Source organism: Corythoichthys intestinalis, chromosome 2 (genome assembly GCF_030265065.1).
Source record: "Corythoichthys intestinalis isolate RoL2023-P3 chromosome 2, ASM3026506v1, whole genome shotgun sequence".
Classification (NCBI taxonomy): Eukaryota; Metazoa; Chordata; class Actinopteri; order Syngnathiformes; family Syngnathidae; genus Corythoichthys; species Corythoichthys intestinalis.
The window spans coordinates 16,878,113-16,905,806 of record NC_080396.1 but is presented as its reverse complement, the minus strand read 5'-3'; the positions used below and the strand labels follow the sequence as shown (position 1 = coordinate 16,905,806).

The following is a 27,694-nucleotide window of genomic DNA, read 5'->3' as shown; positions in this document are numbered from 1 at the left end:
ATATTTAGCCGTTTTTTGTGGGAATATGTGTCTGAACCATTTGTTAAAGTGATCCTCGATCTTTAAGACAAGTAATTCTTAAAAGATAAACGTTAGCATGAGTTATATTAATTTGATAATAAAACCCCTCTTAATGTTTTCGTTTTAAGTTTGTTTTAAGTTTGTCAAATTATTTGAAGTGACAGGTCGCCATTCTTGTTACGTCGCAGTGCGTGACGTCACCTGGCCCGTTGCCGAACTTTCAGCGTGTCAGTCTTAGCTACCCCAACATGTCGTCGGTTCTGCCCTTCCAATTTGAACCAGATCGGTAAGCATCACCTTTTTTTCTTTTTTTTCACCACCTGCACTAGCATTGTTGGAACCCATGTTGATTCCTGTCACAAGAAAATCTGCCCTGCGTCCATCTTGCGGGAAAACAAACTGCGGTGCTGTCATACATCGTCGTATTTACAGCATGTGGTCGGATGTAGAAACAAATGGCGAGTCAAAGTTTACGTCGGATGTCGGAGAGATTGTGTGTCGATACTGTCGAAGCGATCGTATGTCGAGGTACCACTGTATTTTATAACTACAATATTCCTGAGATTCATCAACAGGTAATGAAGAGTGGACATGTTTATCCAAGCTATTCTTAGTCTTTTGAGCCTTTTTGGCTAATTGCATGATTTGAAATATTAAAAGATATTAGAAGATTTCGACTATGTTTCAGCTTTATGAAATACAACACATTATGTGCTGTCTTTTTCGGACTATAAGGCGCAACATCAATGAACAAATTAATTTTCATACATAAGGCACACGAGTGCATCAATGTACTGCAAGAGTCATTTGTTCTTCAACATTTAACATTGTAATTACTGTTATATTTGTTAGTTATGGTGCACTATCAATTTTGGGGAAAAACAAAGGATTTCAAAAGTGCCTTATAGTCCGAAAAATACGGTATAGGACATTTGCATCATACACAAAACAGACCATATTCCCACAACAATGTTTCATTTCATCCTACCTACACTGGAGTCACTAAACCAAAACTGTGTTGAGTCAGATCATAACCATGTGAAATAAAAGGCAAGCATATTGTGGGCAGGTGTTGTCACACCCCAAAGCTTTTGTTCTCACTTTTAGATTTGACAAGAAACACCAGCTGTGTTTCAGCACCACACGTAACTAAGCTAAGAATGACAAAGGGTTTGCAAGTTTTATCACTGTTCCTTTGGCACAATGCAGTCTTCTGATTTTGACTGCTGTGTTTTTTTGTTGCGTTGAACTACAGATTGTTCCAAAAACGAGTAAGATCAGACGACAGCTGTAACCTTAAATGTTGGCACAATCCTTTTGGACAACCACAGCAGAGCATCAGTCCTATTATCGTGATTAATGATGCCATTATAGCCTGCGGCGCGAGACCGCGATGTTAACGTCAGCACTCCCACACGTCACATTTGGGCGTGCGCAGCGGTGCTATTAAACATTAAAAACAGCAAATATGGCGGAATGTCGGCTTTAATTTACTGTTTTAATAATATTTTTAAATTAAATATGTTGAACGTTTCAATTTTTGTGCCTTTTTGAACAAAAGAAAAATGCCATTGCTTCGAGTGGGCGGGCATATTTTTTTCCGGGCTGAGGGAGCTTGGTGGGGTCAAAGTGCATCATTCTCTGTCGCCCTGTAAATCTGCACTGCCCCCTACGGTCTGGCATGAATACTACATCGTTTTCATGCGGAATTGCGACATTGCTCAAATGGAGACGCAAATGCAAATTTGACATTTTTCGTATTCTCGGAGAGTCACCATGTAAACGGCCCCTCAAACTCGCTTTCCAGACTCCGCGGAGTGACAGCCAAATACTGAGCCAAATGAAGGAGGAAGAGGCGAAAAAGGTACGGCAAATGGCGTGCTCAAAACTACGCAAGATTGATGCAGAAAACCATGTTTAAGGAGGAGTGGACCAACACATTTTTGTTCATTTTACCTGGCGGCAGCACAAGACCGCTATGGCTCATCTGTTCAGAGACAGTAGCGCTTATAAAGAGCAGCAATTTGAAAAGGCACTATGAGACGAAGCACGCAGCTTTTTCGCAAATTTTCCCTATGAACTCTGCCATCCGTTCTCAAAAAATAGCGGAATTAAGGGCTCAATATGATCGCTCCTCAATGTTCATGGTTCATTCATTCACTACACAGCAACGCGCAAATGAATGCTCCCTCAGAATAGCGTGGATATTGGGTCAAAACAAAAAGTCTTTCAGTGACGCACCGATTGTCAAAGACTGTATGAGTGCAGTTGCTGAAACTTTGCTTCATGGAAAGCAAAAAGAAGAGGTCTGTCAAAAAATCAAATCCCCCTGTCAGCATCTACAAATAAAAAAAAAAGTCTTGAACATGCTCTTACGTTTCTATTTAATGACTTTTTAGTTTTATGCACCTTTTATATATTATTTACAATTTTGAATGTTGTAATTATCAGCATGGTCACGTAAAGATACGTTTGTATTTTTTGGAAAAAAAGAAGCATTAAAAATATTTCCGGACCCGAGATTGTTGTAATTTTTTAAATTTCGGACCCAGAGGATTTTTAATTCATGACCCCTGCAGTATATCTTTCAGGAGATTCAAACTGCAGCAGTCATACTGTTTTGATTATAACCTCTGCTGGAGACCCTATAAACCAAAACAAAGACAACAGGTTGCCTCACCTCTGAGTGCCATGAGTGCGCATTGGTAAGACGCTCCCTTTAATCAGCTGTCCATTCTCCAGGCCTCTATTCACATCTGTACCCATGTAATGAACCTCCAATTCTGGGAGGCACAAAGGAGACAGCTCTCATACTGTCACCTAGCTGCCACTCAAAGGATGAGAAGAATGTGAAAGGAAGGGGGGGGGGGAAACTTCTCATGCCATACGTACATTACTCCCTCACAACAACCTCTGAACACTTGGCCCAAAATCCTCTTTTCAATTAAAATTGTCACACAACTTCTTTCAAAGCCTCCAAAATAGTTTATAAAACAGCTGGGAGGATTTTGAGTTGCAGCGACCAACACGCAGTTTGATCATTGTGACTGTCAGTAGAGCAGCTCAGCGAATTGCAAGTGAAATTGTGTATAAAAAATTTGGTTTTGTTTAAGTCAATGGCTGACATTGTTAGTGCTAGATGTTCAATCCAAATTGCTAGTAAATTTGTGTATAAAAATTTGGTTTCGTTTAAAGACCAAATGTGAAGTAATTTCATTAAATGCCAAATAGAGTCACAATTAATGTAATTAAACATTGTCCAACAAATAAAGCATGAAAAATAATTTATATGTTGTATATTTGACAAAATAATCGCATTTCCGAAGTTCGAGTGATACGTCACACCGAGAACAGCGATGGCAGCGCTCTATACGGCCGCCGTACAAAAGCCCTTCAAACAATCATTCAAACAGCGATATAAGCGATAGATCGAGCGCAAGTGAGGAGATCCAAGTTTTTGAAGAGTTGGAGGAAGAGGAGGAGGTTGGAATTTATGTTGGGCCGTACATGTATTAGCCAGACACTAATCAGAAAAAAATGTGCCCAGACGACCTGACATGGAATGGAGACAAGACCCATCGACATAACAAGATTGGTAAGATATAGGGGCCGTTTACATGGTGACTCTCCGAGAATATGAACAATTTCAAATTTGCATTTGAGTCTCCATTTGAACAATCTCGCAATTCCGAATGAAAACAATGTAGTATTCATGCCAGGCCCTAGGGGGCAGTGCAGATTTACTGGGCGACAGAGAATGATGCACTTTGACCCCACCAAGCTCCCTCAGCCCAGAAAAAAATATGCCCGCCCACTCGAAGCAATGTCATTTTTCTTTTGTTCAATAAGGCAAAAAAAACGAAACGTTCAACATATTTAATTTAAAAATATTATCAAAACAGTAAATTAAAGCCGATATTCCACCATATTTGCTGTTTTGAATGTTTAGTAGCACCGCTGCGCGCGCCCAATGTGTGTACGAGTGCTGACGTTAACAGCGCGGTCTCGCGCCGCAGGAGCCTTTGATATGCATGCCGAGGAAGCCCCCCTCAAACCCCCGCAATCGGATTCTTCCACTTTGGAGGCAGGATTCAGAATTTTTCGTCTTCGCCTTCAGTCTTCGCCGACACCATATGCACGCGAGGCGAGTCCGCAACTCAGTCATTGCGTCTTTGTGTCGCAGAGTCGCCATGTAAACTGCACCATAGGCTGTTATTATTTTTATGATTTGAAGCATGTCAGGTAAATAAACCACCTACTATTGCCTGGGATAAAAGAAAAGTTTTGACGAATCCCCAATCATGTTGTGGAATGAATAGTAGAAGCTAGTGACGTTAGCTTTTATTTACCTGACATGTTTCGGCGAACACTTCCGCCTTCGTCAGAGTCCAAAGAAAAGTTTTGACGAATTTATAAGTGTAGGCAAAATTAACGCAATACAACTATGATCGGGGATTGCCACGATTTAGCTTTAGGCTAACGTCGCTAGCTGCTACTGTTCATTCCACAACAGTTGGCAGCTCTGCTTTGACAAAGTCATCAGTCATCTACCCAAAAATCACACTTACTTTTTTGCAAATCCTTGATCATAAGCAGACCGGTTGAGGAAGCAGGCATCTTCGAAGTGTTTGTAGCAGAGAACACTACTCGATGATGGCGTGAAATTCATTCGCTTCGTGCGAACGAAAGATGTCCATTTACATGCCCTGCTATCCTTTGGCCACTCATACAACTTTTCTTTAGATTGAGAACAATACATCGCCACACACCGCCGTAGCATCTGACCGAGATGCAATGCAACAATACTGTTCTATGGCGGACTTCCCTCGCAGTTCTCTGTGTGATGTAATTTCCTAAGTTTATCGAAGAAAAGCATTTTTGTTGTCAAGGGCGTTGCTATGGGTTAAACAAAGAATCTGGAAGGGTTGCGTTACAAAAAATAACGAAAATACGCTTATAATTGTTTAGCCATTGATATTATTCAAAAACATGGTTGGCCAACCTTACTTCACATTTGGTCTTTAAGTCAATGGCTGACATTGCCAGTGCTAGATGTCCAATCCATTTCAACTGAGAGTGACTGGCAACAATCCAAAATGGATTGGACATCTAGTGCTGTAAATGGCATTGACATATGAGCATTTACAGCAAGTCCTTCCAGGTTTAATTAATTGGATGTCAATCGTTGTCAATGGCAGGCAATTAGTTAAGCATTGGAAAACACCAAATAGGTAGCAAAAACTATTTAATAAACAGTCGTTAGACAATTATTTGGCACCTGAATGCAAAATACATGTTCATCTGTATATCAATGATTAAATAGAATACTCTATAAAATAAAAAAATCTAAAAATATTCAATGCAACATAGGGATGTCCCCGATCCAATCACGTGACATCTTTTGCGACTTTTGTTTGTGCGTTATACTTCTGTGGAAAATGGGTCCAAATGGTTCTAGTGGAAAAAGTTTCAGACCCTGGTGTAGACTAATGCATAAGGCGGAAAACACAGACAAGGCTGAAAAAGCAGTTTCTGCTCTCGCACCCCTCTATAAAATAAACTGCTGTATTTGAATCCAAAAGAACTGTTGTGTCTGATAGAACAATACATCTATGTGCTGCCATAGCAGATTCATGGTGCATGAAGTCCCCGAACTATTTTTAATTTGTCCGTTTTACCCTGAAAACCCCCGTTTACAGACGTCGCGCAACCGCTTTTGTTTCAACCCAGCCATAAAAAGAAGGTAAGTAATTTTATTTATTATTCAAAATGTCTGTCATTTTTAGCTTAGAATCATTAATTGATGTCTAATATTAAAAAACTACTTTAAAATAATATTTACTTGCATATTTTAAAGTTTTAAACAAATTACTCCACAATGAAAAATTGGCATCTGTAAAAAAGTCACGGATATCTAACTCACAACTATCACTTAATTGTATTTTTTTTCTTACTGTACATTTTCCCAATATTTTAGATGATAAATAATCAGTCCAAACAAAGAAAATTTGAAAAACAAAGTTTAAAAGGGTAAATATATGAAAAAGAAGATCTCTAGAACTCCTTGACGTCTGTGATATCTGCATCGCAACCCTTGTTATATTACCATGTTTCACCCATAAAATCCCGCAAAAATCCAGCTGTGGCCATTCACATCTCTGACTTGACACTCGATGATACATGCTATATGGAGTTTTTGGCTCAAAACAAGGTAAGTACGCGATAATATCTCATTAAAATCATGACGTCTTTAATTCTGCTCTCGCGTGCTCTCGCCTCCAGTTAGGGTTTTGTTGTTTAAAAAATATTAAGGGTGTAACGGTACATGTATTTGTATTGAACCGTTTCAGTACGTGGTGCTCGATTCGGAACGGAGGCGTACCGAACGAGTTTCTGACGTAATGTAACCCTTACTTTTCGAGGCTGTGAGTCGATCGGGTTACAGTTTTTTTGTGTAGATTATAGTTATTCCGTCTTCTCTACTATAATGAGGACCAACACGGTAGGAGAGTATAACCCAGAAACGTCAACGGCGCGACAACGTGGCTGCCGCATGAACGCAGTCAAACGCGGGCGTCAAAGTCAATCAGCAAATGCACACCAGTCGCAATGCTGCGTGTTAGACGCGTCCCAGAAGCGGCTCAACACGACGCACGCGAAAAGAACGGCAGAGTTTATTATTTGACGCAAGACGCAACCCTCCTGCGTCAATACTACTACCGGTAATTAGGATCGGGCAGACCGGAAGTCATTTGTGTAAAAATACGGTGGATCCGGTCGATTTTCAAACTAATATGCAATCGTAACCCACTTTTTGAGTCCATCAGATCTCTTCAGTGGTAGATCGGGGCACAGTTGACTTGTCTTTGTTGATTTACTGCTGTCTTCTCTGCTATAATAATAACCAACACGGCCCCGTGTTCAATACAAAACCCTCCTACCACAACAAAACAAGTAGGAACTAATATTCACATGGAACTAAAGTTATACAACATAAAATATACAATATAATTGAATACTACATCACATTTGTAAAAATATAAACACATAATAAAATAAATAATACCCCATTTAAATAAAATAAATTGAAATGAGCTAAAACACCTGTTATTAAATAATAAGAATAATACAGATCCTGCTTACACAATTAAATTTATTAGTTTCTGTGTGGCGCTTCAACTTGAGAAAATCCACCAATAAAGCTTTTGAAAACCGTTCATAAGGAAAAAAAATGATTCATTGAGGCATTTCATTTGTAAAATACATGTTAAAATCTTTGTCATTGGGATTGCTTTTCTCTTTAGCACAGGACTTCTTTTTTCTTCTTTCTTTCAGAAAGAAAGCTGACCAATACACGGGGTCTGAAAGGCAAATTGTTGTTGGATTATCTTTAAATACGTGCTACTTTTTGAGCAGAATTCTAGCTTTGTACAGGCTAATGTTCCTATTGTTGAAAGCACAAAGGTGTGTAATAAACAACTAGCACATTTATATTTTGCATTTTGTTTTCTTACTGTACCGAAAATGAACCGAACCGTGACCTCACAATTTTTGTGTACCGTTACACCCCTAAATTTTTTTTTTTTTTTTTTTAAATGTCCTCCTGTTCAAAATTTTTCTACCCCCAGAAAATACAGATTTTAAGCTTTCAAATGATGTATCATGCGTGCAAATCGCACAGTTTTGAAATTTAGACAAATTGGGGGTCTCGAGTCTCAAGTCACCTAAGTGTTTTCCGCCATAACTACACGGTACAGAAATGAGGGGAACAATTTAAAAGGGAAATGCAATCATGTATCAGGTATAGTTGACAAATTGCTCCAGTCAAGTCTGAGTTTCTACTTAATATTACTCTCACAACTTTAAAGAACGGCGCAATGGCATAATTCAGTGGAAGTAAAAGCAAGCGGGCATGAATTTCAGGTTTTGTTTTGTCAGATTACACCTGTCCTGTATATAAGCAAAACCTATGCAATTTATCCTTTCTCACAACAAGGTTTCCTTCTACACGAGTGCACCATCATTTGATCCTCCCAACAGCTACCACGTCTCAGCACCGGGGCAAGCCATAAATGATAGATGAAGCTTGAATTAATCATGAGAAAAAAAGACTGAGATATAAACACACAGTAGGGCCCCACAGGAGAACGAAAAGCCCATATGAACATGTCAAAGTGGAGTTATAGCGCTGATTAACCATCCCTTGTGAACATATTGTAAGAATACAAAATGACTTAAGTGTTGTCCCTTATTAAATATAGCACCGATGTATGACTCTGCATTTGAACTAAGATGCTTCCCTCATCACTGTAGACCACTCAGTGTTTAAGTGTTTTGTTTATACTTCGTATAAATAAAGCAGCTCCACTTCAAAAACCTAAAAAAAAAATTTTTTTTTTAAACTTATTATAGTATGGTCATGATCCAAAAACGTTATCGATTGCCACTGTGATGAAGGCCGTGTTCAAATCTTTTTTTCACAAACAACTTGAGAGAAATTGTACTGTGGAAGACGAAGTGACTGAATGAAAATGAATATCAAGTTGTGATAAATCTTGTTCTTGGATGAGCCAAACAACCACTATCAACAGGTACACATGCACATAAATACACCCAGCATGTGACCATGGTAGCGCCCTGAGGCGTGATGGAATGTCGGCCTGACAGGTTGGTTTAGATTTAGATTTGCCATGGTGCTACTACTCGGTCGCACAACACTGAGCAGAGAAATCAGCTATTTACGCATTCCAGCAACGTGTCAGCAGAGAGACACAGCACCAGTGGCCATTTCACGTTATGGGGAAAGCGTGGCAGCAGATGGTGCTAAAATGAAAAAAGCTCGCTATCTTTTGCAGACAGTATTGATTTAACAATATCAATCCATACAAATACAACTGCTTCATAATCAATGCAAGAAGTAAATGCAGCAATGTATCAGTCTCCAATCGTCTTCCTGCCAGATCTTTTCTCTTCAATATTTTGTGGTGCAGTGGAGCAATGTCAGTCAATCTGTCATTGGGTGGCTGTCATCTGTACGCTGAACTTGTAAAGCACATAGCCATAATTTGAGTTACAATATAACTGTAAGCATGCTACTATGAACAGATAATCTTTCTTTATTAGGTACCAGTTTGTCAATGTAAACCAGCAATCATCACCGTACTCTAGAGTTAGTTATGGTGTGCCGCAAGGATCAGTCCTCGGGCCCATCTTGTTTACGCTGTATATGCTTCCTACAGGTAATATCATCAGAAAACATAGCATTAACTTTCATTTGCCACGTTTACATGGAGCCAAATATTCCAATTACAATCGGAATATTTGTTCAAACCGAATAAATGTGTTCCATATAAACACCTCATTCGGAATGAACAGGCCCAAACCGAATGGAATTTCATTCCGATTCACAGGGGTGGAATATTCCTTTTCCCAAACCGATTAGAAGTAAAATTATATCATGTAAACAGGGAAGCGGAATGGTGTCTGGTTGCGTTCTTTCTGCACATGCTCCGTACTGACGAGGTGACGTCACTTTGTGACGTAAGTAACGTCACTTGCAACATGGCTTCCAAGCACAGCGCACCTAATTGGAGTCCGGCGGAAAGATTGTATTTAATTCAAACGTTAAAAGAATTGAATATAATTGCTCGCTTAGACGGGCGTAAAACGAGGAACACGAAGCCGGAATAGACCGGAGCGTTGACCAGATTAGAAATGGTGGAAAACGCTGACAACCGGCTACTACAAGGCAAAAGAGCAAAACAGCAGAAGCAGATACAACCCCACAAACACAACAAGTGGGTTAAAGTTAAAACAGCAGCACTCTGACGATCGATCTCCACGTTTTGCAACGTGACGCTTTGTTTTGATTAATCTGCGCATGTCAGACGGCAGTTGTCAAACGTCCTTTCGGAATAAAGGCAGTCACATGTAAACGCTGGATCGGAATAGATGAAGTGACATGTAAACAGCTGATCTGAAATTTCCATTCGGAATGATTTGAATTGGTATGAATAAAACTCAGCATGTAAACGTGGCTATTGTTACGCTGACGACACACAACTGTATTTATCAATTAAACCTAAGCAGATCAGGCAAGTGGACAAACTAAGCACCTGCGTTCGAGATATAAATACCTGGATGAGCACTAACTATCTTCTACTTGATCCTGAAAAGACAGAAGTCCTTATAATAGGCCCGAAAAGTGTGAGAGACTCTTTAGCTGCCCAGATAGTCACTCTGGACAATGTAAGTGTAGCCTCCAGCACCACAGTTAAAAACCTAGGAGTTTTATTCGACCCTGACTTATCGTTTAAAGCTCACATTAAACAAACCTACAGAACGGCCTTCTTTCACCTGCGCAACATAGCTAAAATTAGAAATATTTTATCCAAAAGCGATGCAGAAAAATTAATTCACGCGTTCGTTACATCGAGATTGGATTACTGTAACTCCCTACTTGCAGCTTGTCCTAAAAGTTCTCTAAAAGGTCTTCAGCTTGTCCAAAACGCAGCAGCAAGACTTTTAACAGGAACCAATAGAAGAGAGCACATCACCCCTGTGCTCCAGGCCCTTCACTGGCTTCCAGTCGAGTTTAGAATTAAATTTAAAATCCTCCTTCTTACATTTAAGACCATTAATGGGTTGGGGCCATCTTATCTCTCCGATGCTCTGGTTCCATACCGCCCCAACAGAACACTTCGCTCTCAGAATGCAGGTCTACTGGTAGTTCCCAGGGTTTCTAAAAGTACTGTCGGAGCTAGAGCCTTTAGCCACCAAGCCCCTGTTTTATGGAATCAGCTTCCAGCTAATATTAAAGAAGCAGAGACAGTCTGCAGATTTAAGATTAGATTAAAAACGTTCCTATTCAACAAAGCTTATGGTCAGGCTAGTTGAAGTCGGAGTAGACTCAAAGTTTAGTCTAAGCTGCACTAGAAGCTATAAAGCTGGGGGAAGTACAGCCACTGAGTTCTATCTCCTTTTTCTCTACCTACCACTTATCTTGCTTTATTTCTATTTTCCAACGTTAATATCTAGTTGTCTAGTCTCTTCATCACTAGTCACCCGGTGTCCCCTTTCCCCTCTCCCCTCTGGGGAGGGGCTATTTTTCAGCTGCAGCTTCCTGACTGTCCGGACCCCAAGCTGGATGGACGTCCTCGTTGCTGCCCCCGTCTCATCTGGCTAGATGGACCTCTTCTTGTTCCTTTACTCCACCGCATTTTTTACGGACTGTAACTTCGCCTGCTAATTTCCATTAGCGGTCCTGGGGCTTCCTGTCTATCCGTCCTGACAGTGGATCTCATCTGACTGTGGTACTCCCCAAAGTTTCTCGTTTTGTCCCGAAGACTCTGGAGTTTTTGGAGTTTTTCCTTGCCGACATGGAGGGTCTAAGGATGGGGGATACCCAGGACTTGAATTTATTTATTCATCTTTGTTGCTTTGTTTGCGGTTTCTGATTGTGTATCATATTGGCTCTGCAAAGCCCTTTGAGACAACGTTGTTGTGATCCAGGGCTATACAAATAAAATTGAATTGAATTGAATTGAATTATTATCTGACGAATCTGCTACTCTCAGCCTTACTCGGACACATCCAGGAATGAACATTGAGGGACCTTCAACTTAAAAGCATAAGGGGATTTTCAGGGGGAGCCAAGGAGGCTAGGCCCCCCCAGTGGCCGAAAAGTGTCCTTGCATGTAATTGACTTTCCTATTCAGTATGATTTTAAAATTAAGAATTTTCCAGTAAAATATTATCTATAAATGTTGTAAAGCAATTAAACAAACAACAAAAATTGATGAAACGAACAAAAAAACATTTTTATAATGGTCAAAATTATTTTTCGAACAGATCATGTGACTAGCACCTTAGGCGGTCATTTACTTTGCTTAGCCAAAACCACCGGAGGACCGAATAGGCAAGATGCATATAGACCCTACTCACGTGACGTCACAGCCACGCCCCCGCGCCATGTTGTCCGTATACTCGTCATGTTAATGCATTAGCGCTTCGTAAATTCCTCCTGTTATGGCGTGTTTTTCTGCTCGTTAACATTAATAATCAAAATGGTGAAGTCGTGTGTGGCGGTCGGTTGCAAAAACAGAGAAGATCGATGGAGAGACTTGAAGTTTTACCGTATTCCGAGAGACTCTGAGAGGAGACTGAGATTGACTGCTGCAATTCGACGAAAAAACTGGGCTCCAAACGACTACCACAGATTATTTAGTAGTCATTTTATATCTGATAAGATGCATTTAATATATATTTAGAGGGTTTTGGGCTGACAACCACAATTAAGATCATTGCTAGGCTAATCGCCGACAACATACACTCAGACGTTGTGACTGAACTACCTGAAAATATATAATTATAAGGGGATAATCAGACAGTTGTCATACAATTAATTTACAATTTCACTATTGAGGTCAAAAGCCAAAAAATAAATTCAACTAGGGACAATCTGGAGCAGTGCTATCGCACTTCGTATTTATTACGTATTATATATGTATGTAGTGAGAGTGCTATCGCTAAACCATATAAACATTAAAAGCCCTAGCTCCATTGACAAATGACATGAAATACATTAGACTTGACAGTGGGTGGACGAGGACCTGTTTCACCCAACCAGCAACGAAGTATTTATAAGCCTCCAAGCTCTTAAAGTTTTTCAAACTTTCGTGAGAATAGGCTGATTTTGTGTGGACAAGATAGTTGTAAATATCAGGGTAGCTAGCAGATGCCAGGCAAAGACGGTGAAGACAGCGGGTCGAAAAACATCGATTTAGGCATCAAATATGGATCTGGCGAATGGATAAACTGAAGCTTTTCCACATACCGCCTTTTATGCAACGCATGATCCAATGAGTTTACAGCGTCAGATAACACCGGGGCTTCCATGAATTGCTCTATAACTTTGCCGACTGATTGAAAACAATGAGAATAAGTCTAAAAAATACGGACAAATGGCGGCCGGATACAGCGACACGTCATTTTGTGACATAGGTGAGTAGGGTCTATACTTTATTTTTTTTCCAAACCTAAGCTTTCAAAAGTGACAACTACTGAGCAAGAACCAGAGATTGAAATTGTGGATCATTAAACGCTAGAGACCACCATCAAAATGGCGAGCAGATTTTCAATTTGCCCCAGTAAAGACGCTAATTGCACAACTGAGCCACCACCGGTGTCTTGCCAATGTCGTTACCCCCGTCAAAAATTGTGTCCCCTGGCCGCGGGAGCGTACACACACACACACATTAGTTATGAGTTATGTCGACTTCAACAATTAATTGAAGCCAGAAACGAACCACAGTTATATAATTTGGACATTGACATTTATTAAACTGGAGAAAATCCATACAGGACTTGAATTACAATAATAACAGTTATCGGTCCTCCTACGAGTAAAACACTGAAAATTGCCGTTTTTACGTTTGGTACGATTGTTACGTTACATGACACAAAAAAAACTTTTTTTTATGGATGGGCCATGTTTTAAAACCTCATAGATAACTACATCACCAAAACACGGAAATCAGTGCAGCGCAGTGGCTCCGTCCGGGGGGATACAATTTCTGAGTGGAGTAACTACATAGGCACGGCACCAATGGGCGTACCATATTCAATGGATGCCCATCTTGGCGAAAAGTATAGCCTAAGCAGCCTGATTTGGAATTCCCCTCAAGAATGATAGGAAACAAAAAAAAAAAAAAAAAAAAAACACTAATTTTCAACTTATTATTGTAAATATTCTTGTAAGTTAATTTTTTACTTCGTTTCGGGCTCATCAACATGTTGTGCCCCCCTTGCCCCAAAAGTCAAACTCCGCCTATGCTTATAAGTACTGCGGTGTCCTCTTAAACAACAAACTAGACTGGAACAACAACACAGATATACTCTTCAGGAAAGTTCAGAGCAGACGTTTCCTGCTCTGGAGGCTCTGGGCTTCCAGTGCTGAGGAGATATTACCAATTCCAACTTCTGACTCTGTGACCACAGAGGCCTTTTTCTATGGCATTATCTCTTGGGAAAGCGGCAAACTGTCACTGCTAGGGGAAAAGGAGGTTGGAAAAAGAGGTTAAAAGAGACAGCTAGCTCTATCTTGGGGTTCTCTCTGAAATCAACTGACACAGAAGGATGATGGCTAAGCTGTCAAACATGCTGGACAACTCTATCCTACCCCTCAAGGATACAGACAGCACTGCACAGCTCTCTAAGTGGCAGACTCTTACATGTGCGCCGTGTGAATAAGAGAATCTCCTGCTCCTTCCTGCCCGCAGCTGTCTGAGTGTACAACCAGAACATTGGATATTTGAACTCCCGACAGCAATTTATGCTTCTAATTTGTGCTTCTAGTTCAAATATCGTATTTCATAGTTATTGCATTAACATAACAGTGATCCCTTGTTTTTCATGGTTAATGGGGACCAGAATCCGCCGCGATAAGTGAAAAACCGCGAAGTAGCGCACCCCACCACCTCAAAAAATTCAATGTATTTATTCATTCAGATTTAGGATTGGAAAGCTATTCATATAACACAGGTTTTTTCGCAAAGTATCATTTAAAAAATATATATGTGTTAGAGATGTCATATCGGATTGGACGCCGATATGGGCAAAAAAATGCGCATCGGATCGGCCGACACGGAAAACTTCCGATCCAGACTTCCGATCCAGTTTTTTTTTAAAGTCCAGTCCGGGTTTTCCAGCGCACCGATTTACATAATCCATTCCAGCTTTTGCTTCGGTTTCCCTAAAATCCGGTCTGCATTTTACGGCACACCTTCAACACACCACATTACCGTCTCCCAATTTACCGAGAGACTTTATCGGTAAAAATGTCAGCTGTGTGGGATCATTTCACCTTAAAGGACGACAAAGACGAAGAGGCAGAGTGCAACATATGCCACAATAAAGTCCAGCGTGGACAACAAAGACGAAGAGGCAGAGTGCAACATATGCCACAAAAAAGTCAAGCGTGGTGGTAAAGCTGTAAGAAGTTTTAATACAACCAACCTAATCAAGCATTTAGCGAAAGACGCACCATCCAACACTACGGTACAACATGCCCAGCCTTCATTACATCCTTGAGCGATTCGGCCATGGAAGATTCGAGAACGATTCACATCCAAATTCCGATTATTGAAATATGTCAAGTAAAGCGGAACTAATACACAGCGCGGTCTTTGGGACGCAATGAGAAACGGACCGCATTGTGTCCCAATGCTCACGGCTTTAGCTCAACTCATGCCGCTGGATAAAAAACACAAGAATACCTGACTGCTGCTGACAGCCGCTACAAACTACGTCAACATCGTTTCACTGGAGACAATAGATATCATATGTATATAGAACTAGATGCAAAACGACAGACTCGACTGCGTTAGCAACAATGAAGTATGGAAAACTAGATGCGTTAGTAAAGAGCTGCCATCTTAAAGCAGGAGACTTCCCTAGTAGGCTGTTGTGAACCTTCCAAGCGAACCTAAATAACTTTTTATCTAAAATACTCCTAAATCGGCAAAATCTTGACTTGAATCTATCTTCAAAACAGTTTTAAAACTTTCACATGTCGAAAGTAGACAGAAGGGAAATTATGGAATAACGGGAGCAATTTTAACTATTTTAACAGTTGATTCGCAAAATTAAATGAATTGAATGTAGTTTAAAGCTGCTGATACAGAATGGAGACTTGAGTATTTTATTTACTGTTTTAAAATGTTAACTTGATACTGAAATAGTCGTTTATTTAAACCTGAGAGGCTTTTTATACAATTATTGTAACTAATGCACGAAACATTAAAAGCATCTAATAGCTTGGGGGGGTTGTGGGATTTTCCACTGAGGTTGTTTGTGTGTTTTGCTTTTTTAAGACAGTTTACAATATTATTTGCACGTTTTACTGACTGACTATGCCATTACTGTTTTTTATTTATAATGTTGTGTTTGTCACTGAATAAACAGGTCAGTTTCTTGTTACCAACCGTTGTGTGTTATTCAAACTCACCTAATTCAGCTGGCTAGTTGTTATCAAGAGTACTAAAACCCTTTTCAACATGAGTCTGACAACTAAGTAAGGAGGCTAAATAACTTTAAATAACACATGCTCAGATAGGCCGGTATCTGTATCGGCCAGTATCGGTATCGGATCGGAAGTGCAAAACAATATCGGTATCGGATCGGAAGTGCAAAAACCTGGATCGGGACATCCTTAATATGTATGTATATATTTTAACAAACGTTTTTTTGAGCACTTGGAATGTAATAATTATGATAAGTTTTAAACATGATACTGTCCCACCGAATTATTTTTAAACAAGAGTAGTAGTAGTAGTAGTAGAGAAATGCTTGGCTTTATTAAATGCTTCACTAGCCACGTTTACATGCTGATTTTTATTCATACCGATTCAAATCATTCCGAATGGAAATTTCACATCAGCTGTTTACATGTCACTTCATCTATTCCGATCCAGCGTTTACATGTGACTGCCTTTATTCCGAAAGGACGTTTGACAACTGCCGTCTGACATGCGCAGATTAATCAAAACAAAGCGTCACGTTGCAAAACATGGAGATCGATCGTCAGATCAGCTGCTGTTTTAACTTTTCGAGTGGAAACAAAACTTCAGAATGATACGCCGTTCATTTAAAAAGTTGTGTGGGTGCGCTGTGCGTGTGCTTGGAAGCCATGTTGCAAGTGACGTTACTTACGTCACCAAGTGACGTCACCACGTCAGTACGGAGCATGTGCAGAAAGAACGCAACCAGACACCATTCCGCTTCCCTGTTTACATGATATAATTTTACTTCTAATCGGTTTGGGAAAAGGAATATTCCACCCCTGTGAATCGGAATGAAATTCCATTCGGTTTGGGCCTGTTCATTCCGAATGAGGTGTTTATATGGAACACATTTATTCGGTTTGAACAAATGTTCCGATTGTAATTGGAATATTTGGCTCCATGTAAACGTGGCAACTGATACCCCTTTCCCACTGGCCAAAAAACCCGTGTCAACCCACTAGAGCTGGGAATCTTTGGGCACCTAACGATTCGATTACGATTACGATTCAGAGGCTCCGATTCGATTATAAAACGATTACTGATGCAACCCCCTCCTTTTTTTTTTTTTTTTTAAATGTTTTGTACATTAGTTCCAAAATTGTTCAAAAATACTCTCAGGCTAAACCAAACTACTATTTCAGTATCAAGTTAACATATAGCAGTAAACAAATATACAAAAATAACATTAAATTAAAAAAACTCCAGTCCCCATTCTGTATCAGCAGCTTTAAACTACATTCAACTAATTTAATGTTGTGAATCAACCGTTCAAGTTGTTAAAATTGCTCCTGTTATTCCATAATTTCCCTTTTGTCTACTTTTGACATGTGAAAGTTTTAAAACTATTTTAAAGATAGATTCAAGTCAACATTTTACCGATTTAGGAGTATTTTAGATAAAAAGTTAATTAGGTTTGCTTGGAAGGTTCGCTACAACAGCCTTGCAGGGAAGTGTACTGCTTTAAGATGGCGGCCTTTTACTAACGCCCGTATCTAGCTTTTTGCAGATGTGCTGCTAACGCTACCGAGTCTATATCACATCTAGTCCTATATAAATGATATCTACTGTAACATTATGTGGCTGTACTTTATAGCAGCTTTTCGGCAGCAGTCAGGTATGTTGTTGTGTTTTTTTATCTCGTGGCATGAGTTGAGCTAGAGCCGTGAGTTGAGCATTGGCATTAACCGAGGGGCCAGGTAATGACAAAGCATGATGTTTAGCTACTCTCGCTCCATTCAGTCCCGAAGACCGCGCGGCGCACTGAGTATGTTGTACTTCCGCGTTACTTGGCATATTTCAATAATCGGAATTTGGATGTTTGTGAATCGTTCTCAAATCTTCCACGGCCGAATTGTGAATAATCTAAGAATCGGAAATTTTGCACACCTCTACAACCCACTAACAATCGGCTTTTGGTGGCAGTGGGAAAGGTGCAGCAACCCGCCTCGACCCATGTCAATCAACCCGCCAAGCGACCCGCGTTAAAATCACCTCGGCTCTGATCGTCATGCAGTGTGAAAGATTTCCTGTGGCCACTATTACTGCTGATAAGATGCAAATTTCCCATTGTGGGACTAATAAAGGTTTATTTAATGTTCAGTTTTAAAGAAAGCTCTGTTTAATTCAATAAGAAAGTCCAATATTTAAACGATTTTCAACAGTGTGACTTTGTGATTGAAAGAAAAATAATTGATATTTTTTAGTGATGGATGCCAAAAACCTGACAACCTGCCACATCATTTGTCACTATGTAACAACAGATCCACAGTTGAGTTGAAGTTATGGTTGTAGTCAGCTGGTCAAATATTAACAAAGCTTGATGCTGGTTTTGCACTGAATTGATAAGACACAAGTAGTTGAGACCGAAACTGGAAATGATACTATTTCAAAATACCTGTACATAATTGAAAACTTGTTTGCAAGGGAACTATACAGATACACCCATTTACGATAGATAATCTCACTGTTATGCAAAGCTCAGTACAGTCATAATTGCTGTAGCAGAATTGCATATAAACTACAATACTAATAATATATATAGATAGATAAATAATACAAGGTACAGGCACTAATAACAATGTATGCACAAAGCCTGATGTCAAAGAAGTTGGCAAAATGTTTAAAACGTAGACAAAAACAGAATAAAATTATTTGGAACTCCTTTTCAACCAGAGAAAAGATCATTTATGTATTGCTCAAAACTTTAAATGATAAAAGTTGTTATTCTAGTTTTTGGTCAAATATTCTCTCGTTTTTAATTTCCACCATGTAAATGAAAAGCCACATCCAGTATCAACAACATTCAGAAATCCCGCCAAGGTCCTTGGACCTCAGCTAATCTCAGATAGCTTGACACTAAATTAAAAGGTGTCCAGAAGTCTGACAAATCAACATTTCAAATTGTTTTTGGAGACCACAGATATTGTTCAACCGGGCAAAAGAGGAAAAGGACCATCCAGATTATTATCACTGCAAAATTCAAAAGCCCGCCAATCTTTAATATGGTATGAGGGTTTTGTCATGCTGTTTTTTTAGGAACTTGTTTTTACATTTAAATTATTGTACTTTTGTTAAAACATATTTTCGATTTGCTTATTCAAATATTTTTTTAAAGTCTATGTTCATCACAAAAAAAATCATCTAGGGCGCCATATCTTGTAGGGCTCTGCTCTGAATAGTCTCAATAACGATGTTCGTGTACAGATGCTAAGAAGATTACAAAATGAGTTCAGACAAAGGACGGCAAGCTGATGTTGCAAAGCATCCAGATGCTGCTTCTGCACACACGCACACTGCCAAGCACGTTTGAGTTATGCTGGTGCGTACTGCAGCTAAAACAGAAGCTGATAACATGGAAGTGACCTTTGGATTCCAAACACACACACAGACGCGCGCACACGTCATAACAACTATAGTCAGGTTCACTGAATAAAATTAACGTGTAGGAGGGTGGGGGGCACACACCTGGTCTGACTGTTTTCAGGCGGATGGGCTCTCGGAAGTGGCGGATGACAGCCAAAGTGTCCCGGTGGGTGAGTCCGCTCACCGGAGTGCCGTTGACCTCGAGCAGCACATCCCCGATACCCGGCAATCTTCCGGCGTGACAGACAATCGCCTCGGCTACTATTTGTCCGAGGTAGGGGAACTCCCCGTGCTCAGCGCCGCCTCGCAGCTCCACCACCGTGACCAGGTCGCCGGATCCCCCCCATGACACGGCGCATTCCTGGACTTTAGCGGACCAGTGCTTCTTCTTCTTCAGGGTCTTGGACATGGTTGGATGCTCTTTTAGCAGTCCGAACACGATCGTCCTTGAAGGCGAGAGCGACTGCTGGTGCTAAGACGCAGTGACGCACCGGGAAATCATTGCCGATTGTACAAGTCAAGTGTCATATTCCACTTCGATGAGAAGTGGTCTTGTCCACATAGAAGGAGATCGGTCTCCCCCCTTGGATCACTCGCGCATCAGCTCAGCAAACTGGGGATGAGAGCCCAATCGGCTGCGTCAGTTCTTGTCGCATGCAGGCAGAACATCGGTTCTGGTACTGGGGCGACCCCACGCCCCTCTTTGCAACAGTGTGCACTCCCGGGACTTCACTGGGCCTCCCTCTTTTTCCAACCTCCAATCTAAAAGCACACTTCCACGCAGTCTTCCTCGTTTCAACCTTGATGTCTGTATTCCAAAACAATCCCGAATTTGGGAGTCAAGCTTGTTAAATTCCAGTCAAAACATTTTCGGTACACTCATCCAAGTATCAGCTGTTTGTTTCCGAGCTGAATCCAAACAGACTGGATGGGCAACTTTACGCCGCGCACCTGTCCTTGTGTGGTGCCCTCCTCCGTCGTGACATCAGCAACAGTCCTTGGAAACGGAAAAACATATCTGTCCCTCCTCTCGAATAACGGGAGAATTCTTTTTTTCTCTCCTTGGCGTTGCTCTTTGTGCTCTTAGTGTAGCGCTGGGTGGCCACACGACTTCACTCACACGCACAATGTTGTTCACTAAACAAAACAATCGTGGTAACGCGCACGAACCGTGATCCGATTAGACTTCATTCCACAACTTTTTGCCCGCAGCTTGTTCCGCGTTGCATTGTTGATTAAAAGGTCTTCTGTCCAATCAGGACTAAGGGGACTAACAAATTCAGCCAATGAAAAGCATGAGAAGGCGGGACTTTTGTGAGTGACAGGTAGGCGTTTTGTTCTCCGGCATGCCAATTGACTTCGAGTTCACGTGAAGAAAACGAGTTTTTGCATTACAAATGTTGTTCTGATGAAGTTGAAAGAGTTGTGGTGGAAATTTGAAAACTTAATCGTGACCTAACTGATATTTTTTAGTATGTGGCAGGCTGATTCTTTCATTACAGTCTGAAATTCAGAGCAGTTTAGCACTCCTTTTCTGGACGAGTCTGCACTCTTGTGGTGACAAGTTGGAACTCCAATCACAGTGTTGAGAGGTGAAAAGTATGAAAGTAATATACATACAATACATACACGTTAGTCATCCAGGATCGAGCCAAATTCGATTTAAATTCATTATCTATTTTTAAATCCTATCTTCAAAGCTTTTTTTCTCTTCTATGACAAGATGTCTTTTTGAGGTGTTTATTCGTAATTGTACTATTTTAGAACATTTATGAGTTTACTTTTCTGTTCTTTTTTCTTTCATTTCTTTAGCTGTATTGTTACTTTCTGTGCTTTTATATTTTTTCTTTGTTGCATAAATTTTGTAACACTTTGTCACTGTCAAAAGCAGAGGTGGGTCGTAACGCATTACATTTACTCGGTTACATCTACTTGAGTAACTTTTTGAGAAAAAAATTCACTCATTTCATTTTTCCTCTTTATTCTACATAATAGATTTTACTGGGTGGGTGGGGGGGGGGGGTTGCCAGTGACACCAACAGTGGCTTAAACAGTTTCACCAATGAAATGTCGCAAAAATAATCATATGACTCCATTATACCAATCAGACTCAAGCTTGCAGTTCTCTGATCAGGCCGGCCTGTTCAACAACGTCTTTAAAGCACCGTAAAAAATGAAGTATTTGACATGGAGCGCCGCTGTCAAGATGACTTAATCTCTCTCTCTTTGATTTGGCACCGATTGACCATGGAAAACCGGAAATAATGTCCTTTTAGTTTCACAATAGGAAATATGTTTACTCCACTAGAGGGCACTCATGATCTTTGGACGAATAATGCTAAAAAAAATAATAAAATAAAATAAAATAAAATAAACAAAAATCAAACATCTGAAGCAGTTACTCACAATGTTACTCATTTCTTGAGTATTCTTTTCACCAAATACGTTTTTTCTTATACTTGAGTACATTTTTTGGATGGTTACTTTTACTGTAATTGAGTAATATTATTTTGAAGTCATGCTACTCTTACTGGATTAAATTTTTGGCTACTCTACCCACCTCTGGTCAAAAGTTATTATACAGTGTATCACAAAAATGAATATACCCCTCGCATTTCTGCAGATATTTAAGTATATCTTTGACACAATGAAAAGTAGTCTGTGTGCAGCTTTTATAATAGAGTTAATTTATTTTACCCTCAAAATAGCTCAAAATATAGCAATTATTATTTCAACCCCTGGCAACAAAAGTGAGCACACCCCTTAGAAACTACGCACATCCTTTAATGTCCAAATTGAGTACTGCTTGTCATTTTCCCTCCAAAATGTCATGTGACTCGTTACAGGAGTGCTGTCAGCATTGCTGCAGATTTCCCTCCAAAATGTCATGTGACTCGTTACAGGAGTGCTGTCAGCATTGCTGCAGATATTGAAGAGGTGGGGGGTCAGCCTGTTAGGGCTCAGACCATATGCCGCACTCTACATCAAATTGGTGTGCATGGCTGTCACCCCAGAAGGAAGCCTCTTCTGAAGATGGTACACAAGAAAGGCCGCCCGTCTCATCAGACCATAGGACATGGTTCTAGTAATCCATGTACTTTGTTGACATGTCTTCAGTAAACTGTTTGCGGGCTTTCTAGATGTAACCCCAGACCATGATTTTGCCACCACCAAACTTCACTGTTTTGTGGCAAAAGGTGGATTTTTCAGTTGAATCTTCCATTGAATTACACCACAGTCGCTGCAAATATTGCAGGAGACCTACTGGAGCCCGCATGGATCCGAGATTCACTCAGAAAACAGTGACGTTTGGTGGTGGCAAAATCATGGTCTGGGGTTACATCCAGTATGGGTTTGTGCGAGACTGTATATATATGGGTGGCGGCTTATAGTCAGGTGCGCCTTATAGTCCGAAAATTACGGTAATAGAATTTGTTTTGTGTGTGTGAACATGTTAGTTTTATACAATTGACACAAAAAAATGTAATGATTTTTTTTCTCTTTAGTTTTGTATCTGAGTACATTTCAGATTCTGTACTGTTTATTAATACAGTGGGGCAAATAATTATTTAGTCAACCACTAATTGTGCTAAATCTCCCATTTGAAAATATTAGAGAGGCCTGTGATTGTCAACATGGGTAAACCTCAACCATGAGAGACAGAATGTGAAAAAAACCCAGAAAATCACATTGTTTGATTTTTAAATAATTTATTTGCAAATCATGGTGGAAAATAAGTATTTGGTCAATACCAAAAGTTCATCTCAATACTTTGTTATGTACCCTTTGTTGGCAATAACGGAGGCCAAACGTTTTCTGTAACTCTTCACAAGCTTTTCACACACTGTTGCTGGTATTATGGCCCATTCCCCCATGCAGATCTCATCTAGAGCAGTGATGTTTTGGGGCTGTCGTTGGGCAACACGGACTTTCAACTCCTTCCACAGATTTTCTATGGGGTTGAGATCTGGAGACTGGCTTGGCCACTCCAGGACCTTGAAATGCTTCTTACGAAGCCACTCCTTTGTTGGCCTGGCTGTGTGTTTGGGATCATTGTCATGCTGAAAGACCCAGCCACGTCTCATCTTCAATGCCCTTGCTGATGGAAGGAGATTTTCACTCAAAATCTTTCGATACATGGCCCCATTCATTCTTTCCTTTACACAGATCAGTCGTCCTGGCCCCTTTGCAGAAAAACAGCCCAAAGCATGATGTTTCTACCCCCATGCTTCACAGTGGCTATGGTGTTCTTCGGATGCAATTCAGTATTCTTTCTCCTCCAAACACGAGAACCTGTGTTTCTACCAAAAAGTTCTATTTTGGTTTCATCTGACCATAACACATTCTCACAGTCCTCTTCTGGATCATCCAAATGCTCTCTAGCGCACCGCAGACGGGCCTGGACATGTACTTTCTTCAGCAGGGGGATACGTCTGGCAGTGCAGGATTTAAGTCCCTGGCGGCACATTGTGTTACTGATAATAGCCTTTGTTACTATGGTCCCAGCTCTCTGTAGGTCATTCACTAGGTCCCCCTGTGTGGTTCTGGGATTTTTGCTCACCGTTCTTGTTATCATTTTGACGCCATGGGGTGAGATCTTGCATGGAGCCCCAGATCGAGGGAGATTATCAGTGGGCTTGTATGTCTTCCATTTTCTAATAATTGCTCCCACAGTTGATTTCTTTACACCGAGCGTTTTACCTATTGCAGATTCAGTCTTCCCAGCCTGGTGCAGGTCTACAATTTTGTCTCTGGTGTCCTTCAACAGCTCTTTGGTCTTGGCCATAGTGGACTTCTGAGTGTGACTGATTGAGATTGTGGACAGCTGTCTTTTATACCGATAATGAGTTAAAACAGGTGCCATTAATACAGGTAACGAGTGGAGCCTCGTTAGATCTCGTTAGAAGAAGTTAGACCTCTTTCACAGCCAGAAATCTTGGTTGTTTGTAGGTGACCAAATACTTATTTTCCACTCTAATTGGGAAATAAATTCTTTAAAAATCAAACAATGTGATTTTCTGTTTTTTTTCCCACATTCTGTCTCTCATGGTTGAGGTTTACCAATGTTGACAATTACAGGCCTCTCTAATCTTTTCAAGTAGGAGAACTTGCACAATTGGTGGTTGACTAAATACTTATTTGCCCCACTGTAATTTTGTATTGCTGTCAATCTGTTGCTGAGCTATTGCTTAGGAAATATTTACTAGGTGCTTATTTCCCTTTTCAAATACACGGCCAAATCCAATTTGTCACTACATATACCCTGTAATTGACTTGCAAAACAATGGTAGGTGTAGCCTGCTTTTTGCCTGAGGTCATGTTGGATGTGATCCAGCTCCCTATGGCCCTAAACAGATAAGCAGTATGGTAATGTATGGGTGTATTCATGGATATTTTGTCTTGAGGGCATTTGGGGACAAAAGACAACATTTTATTTTATTTTTCACAAACACCATACCTTGCAGACACGGTACCTAAAATACTAATGAATTTAGATTTTATAAATCAATCACAAGAGTCAAGTATTGTATCTGAGTATTTTTATTGTTATTACAAAAAGTTAAGTACTGTATCATATTTGAATATTTTCATTGTTATTATTGATCATTGGTTTTGCAGTCTCAACTACTTTTTCAGATAGATCAAAATATAACAAAATATCAGTTACTACTTCTTTTCCTTTCGGCTTTTCCCTTTAGGGGTCGCCACAGCGAATCAGTTATCTCTGTCTAGCCCTGTCCTCTGCATCCTCTGCTCTCACACCAACTACTTCCATGTAGACCTCTTTAACTACATCCATAAACCTCCTCTTTGGTCGTCCTCTAGACCTCCTGCCTGACATATGGAAATTCAGCATCCTTTTGCCAATACAGTATACTCGCTATCTCCCCTCTGGACATGCCCAAACCATCTCATAGGTTAAGTACTTCTAGAGATTCCACTCGAATGAAGTTGACAGACTTTCACAGAAGGAATGTGGTGGATGAACCTTTAAATTTTTGTGCTTAAATACGGTCCCAGAATGAGGTCAGATTGTCTGTTGCCTTTTGCTTCTGATGAGTTCACTCATACGCTTCATCAACTGTCCTTATCAACAACAACAACAAAAAAAACAAAAAACCTGAATACTGTTCATTTGCAATCAGAGAATATGAGGTACAGACAATCCAGAGTAGATTTATATTTCAAAATCCTCCTAAAACAGAGGCTACAAGAAATAGGAATTTTATGAGTCCCTAAATTGTTGATGGCAAGCAATTCACTTGCAATCACCAGATAAACACGAGATGCAAAATTTATACTGATTGTCTATTCAAAAGTGTGATTAAGTAATTGTTTTGTAAGTAGTTATCAAATAAAGGGGGGCTTTGGGTTTTGCATGTCCCCCCAATTACATTTGTTTTAACCCTTCACCAGAAATTAAAACCTCAAATCAGTAACATTTAGGGTTGTAGTAAAACCTAATTAAAAATAGGTGTTTTTCTGGGGTGATAAGGTAACACTTTCATGCTAAACTAGGCAACTTTGCCTTGCCTGTGAGTGTAAACGTTTTACCTCGGGCGAAGAAGTTTCTTGCGAATCACATTAAAGGCACAAGATGGTGCCAGAGACATCAATTTTTCACAGATAGTGAGCCACTAGTAACCAAATATGATTCATTTCTCAATTTCTCTTCAAGAAACTAATTTTGACGTGATTTCACGGCAAATACTGTGATCGCAAACAGCTGAACCAGCTCAGAACTATTAAGGTCATAACAGTATATATATTTACACAGTGGTATGAAAAAGCATCTGAACCTTTTGGAATTTCTCACATTTCTGCATATATTACCTTCAAATGTGATCTGATCTTTGTCAAAATCACTTAGATGAAAAAACAGTGTCTGCTTTAACTAAAACCACCCAAACATTTATAGGTTTTTATATTTTAATGAGGATAGTATGCAAACAATGACAGAGAGGGGAAAAATAGGTGAACCATCACATTTAATATTTTATTAATTTAGACCTGCACCAGGCTGGGAAGACGGAATCTGCAATAGGTAAAACACTTGGTGTAAAGAAATCAACACGTGGGAGCAATTATTAGAAAATGGATGACATAGATGACCACTGATAATCTCCCTCGATCTGGGGCTCCATGCAAGATATCACCCCATGGCGTCAAAATGATAATAAGAACAGTGAGCAAAAATCCCAGAACCACACGGGGGGACCTAGTAAATGACCTACAGAGAGCTGGGACCACAGTAACAAAGGCTACTATCAGTAACACAATGCGCCGCCAGGGACTCAAATCCTGCACTGCCAGATTTGTCCCCCTGCTGAAGCCAGTACACGTCCAGGCCGGTCTGCGGTTCACTAGAAAGAATTTGGATGATCCAAAAGAGGACTGGGAGAATGTGTTATGGTCAGATGAAACCAAAATAGAACTTTTTGGTAGAAACACAGGTTCTCGTGTTTGGAGGAGAAAGAATACTGAATTGCATCCGAAGAACACCATAGCCACTGTGAAGCATGGGGGTGGAAACATCATGCTTTGGGGCTGTTTCTCTGCAAAGGGACCAGGACAACTGATCTGTGTAAAGGAAAGAATGAATGGGGCCATGTATCGAGAGATTTTGAGTGAAAATCTCCTTCCATCAGCAAGGGCATTAAAGATGAGACGTGGCTGGGTCTTTCAGCATGACAATGATCCCACAACAGAGCGCGCTCGGGTGGGGGGTCCCGGTGCCGGGATTGGCGATGGGGCGGCGTAGGGTTGGTCGCCAACGGGCTTACACTCACAAGGGATTCACACGATTAATGGGTTCTAGTTCACAGAGCTGATTTGTGTACACTACCCCTTTCAATCATTTAGCTTATAGACTCCCCCACCCACGTCCCCCTCTTTCCCTGATCAACAGGCCCCCCACATGGTGTCAACCGGAAATACATCTAGCTGACGATATCACCAACATATTAGTAATTGGTCTGGATGTTCAATGTATTTCTTGTTGTAGTTTGTGTTTTTCTTTCTTCTCTCGTGTTTCTTTTCTTCTGTTCCCCCATAACCTCTTCCTGTTGGCTGCTTTGTCATAAAAAAACAAGTTATGTTGAATGATCACAAAGGGAGTATGTCAGAATCTCAATCTAAAACATTAAAACTGTTCAGACTATCCGGCACTTAGACTTCCATTCTCCGTGTCAAACAGCTGAACAGGACAGGTTTAAAAAAAACTTTTTGGTAGAAACACAGGTTTGGAG

At 40.3% G+C, this 27,694-nt stretch overlaps 1 protein-coding gene across 7 annotated transcripts in view; it reads right to left on the bottom strand.

Moving 5' to 3' along the window:
• The window catches only part of magi3a (membrane associated guanylate kinase, WW and PDZ domain containing 3a), a 242,252-nt gene extending 221,574 nt beyond the window's left edge, over positions 1 to 20,678 (bottom strand). For 5 of the 7 annotated variants that reach the window (XM_057829576.1, XM_057829575.1, XM_057829577.1 and 2 more), the window contains exon 1: positions 19,548 to 20,677. In XM_057829576.1, coding sequence (XP_057685559.1) covers positions 19,548 to 19,854 — 307 coding nt within the window. In that variant the 5' untranslated portion in view covers positions 19,855 to 20,677. Of the gene's footprint in view, positions 1 to 19,547 lie in introns of all 7 variants that reach the window. The other 2 variants (XM_057829581.1, XM_057829582.1) reach the window with 1 other exon arrangement.
• Positions 20,679 to 27,694: the final 7,016 nt, after the last annotated feature.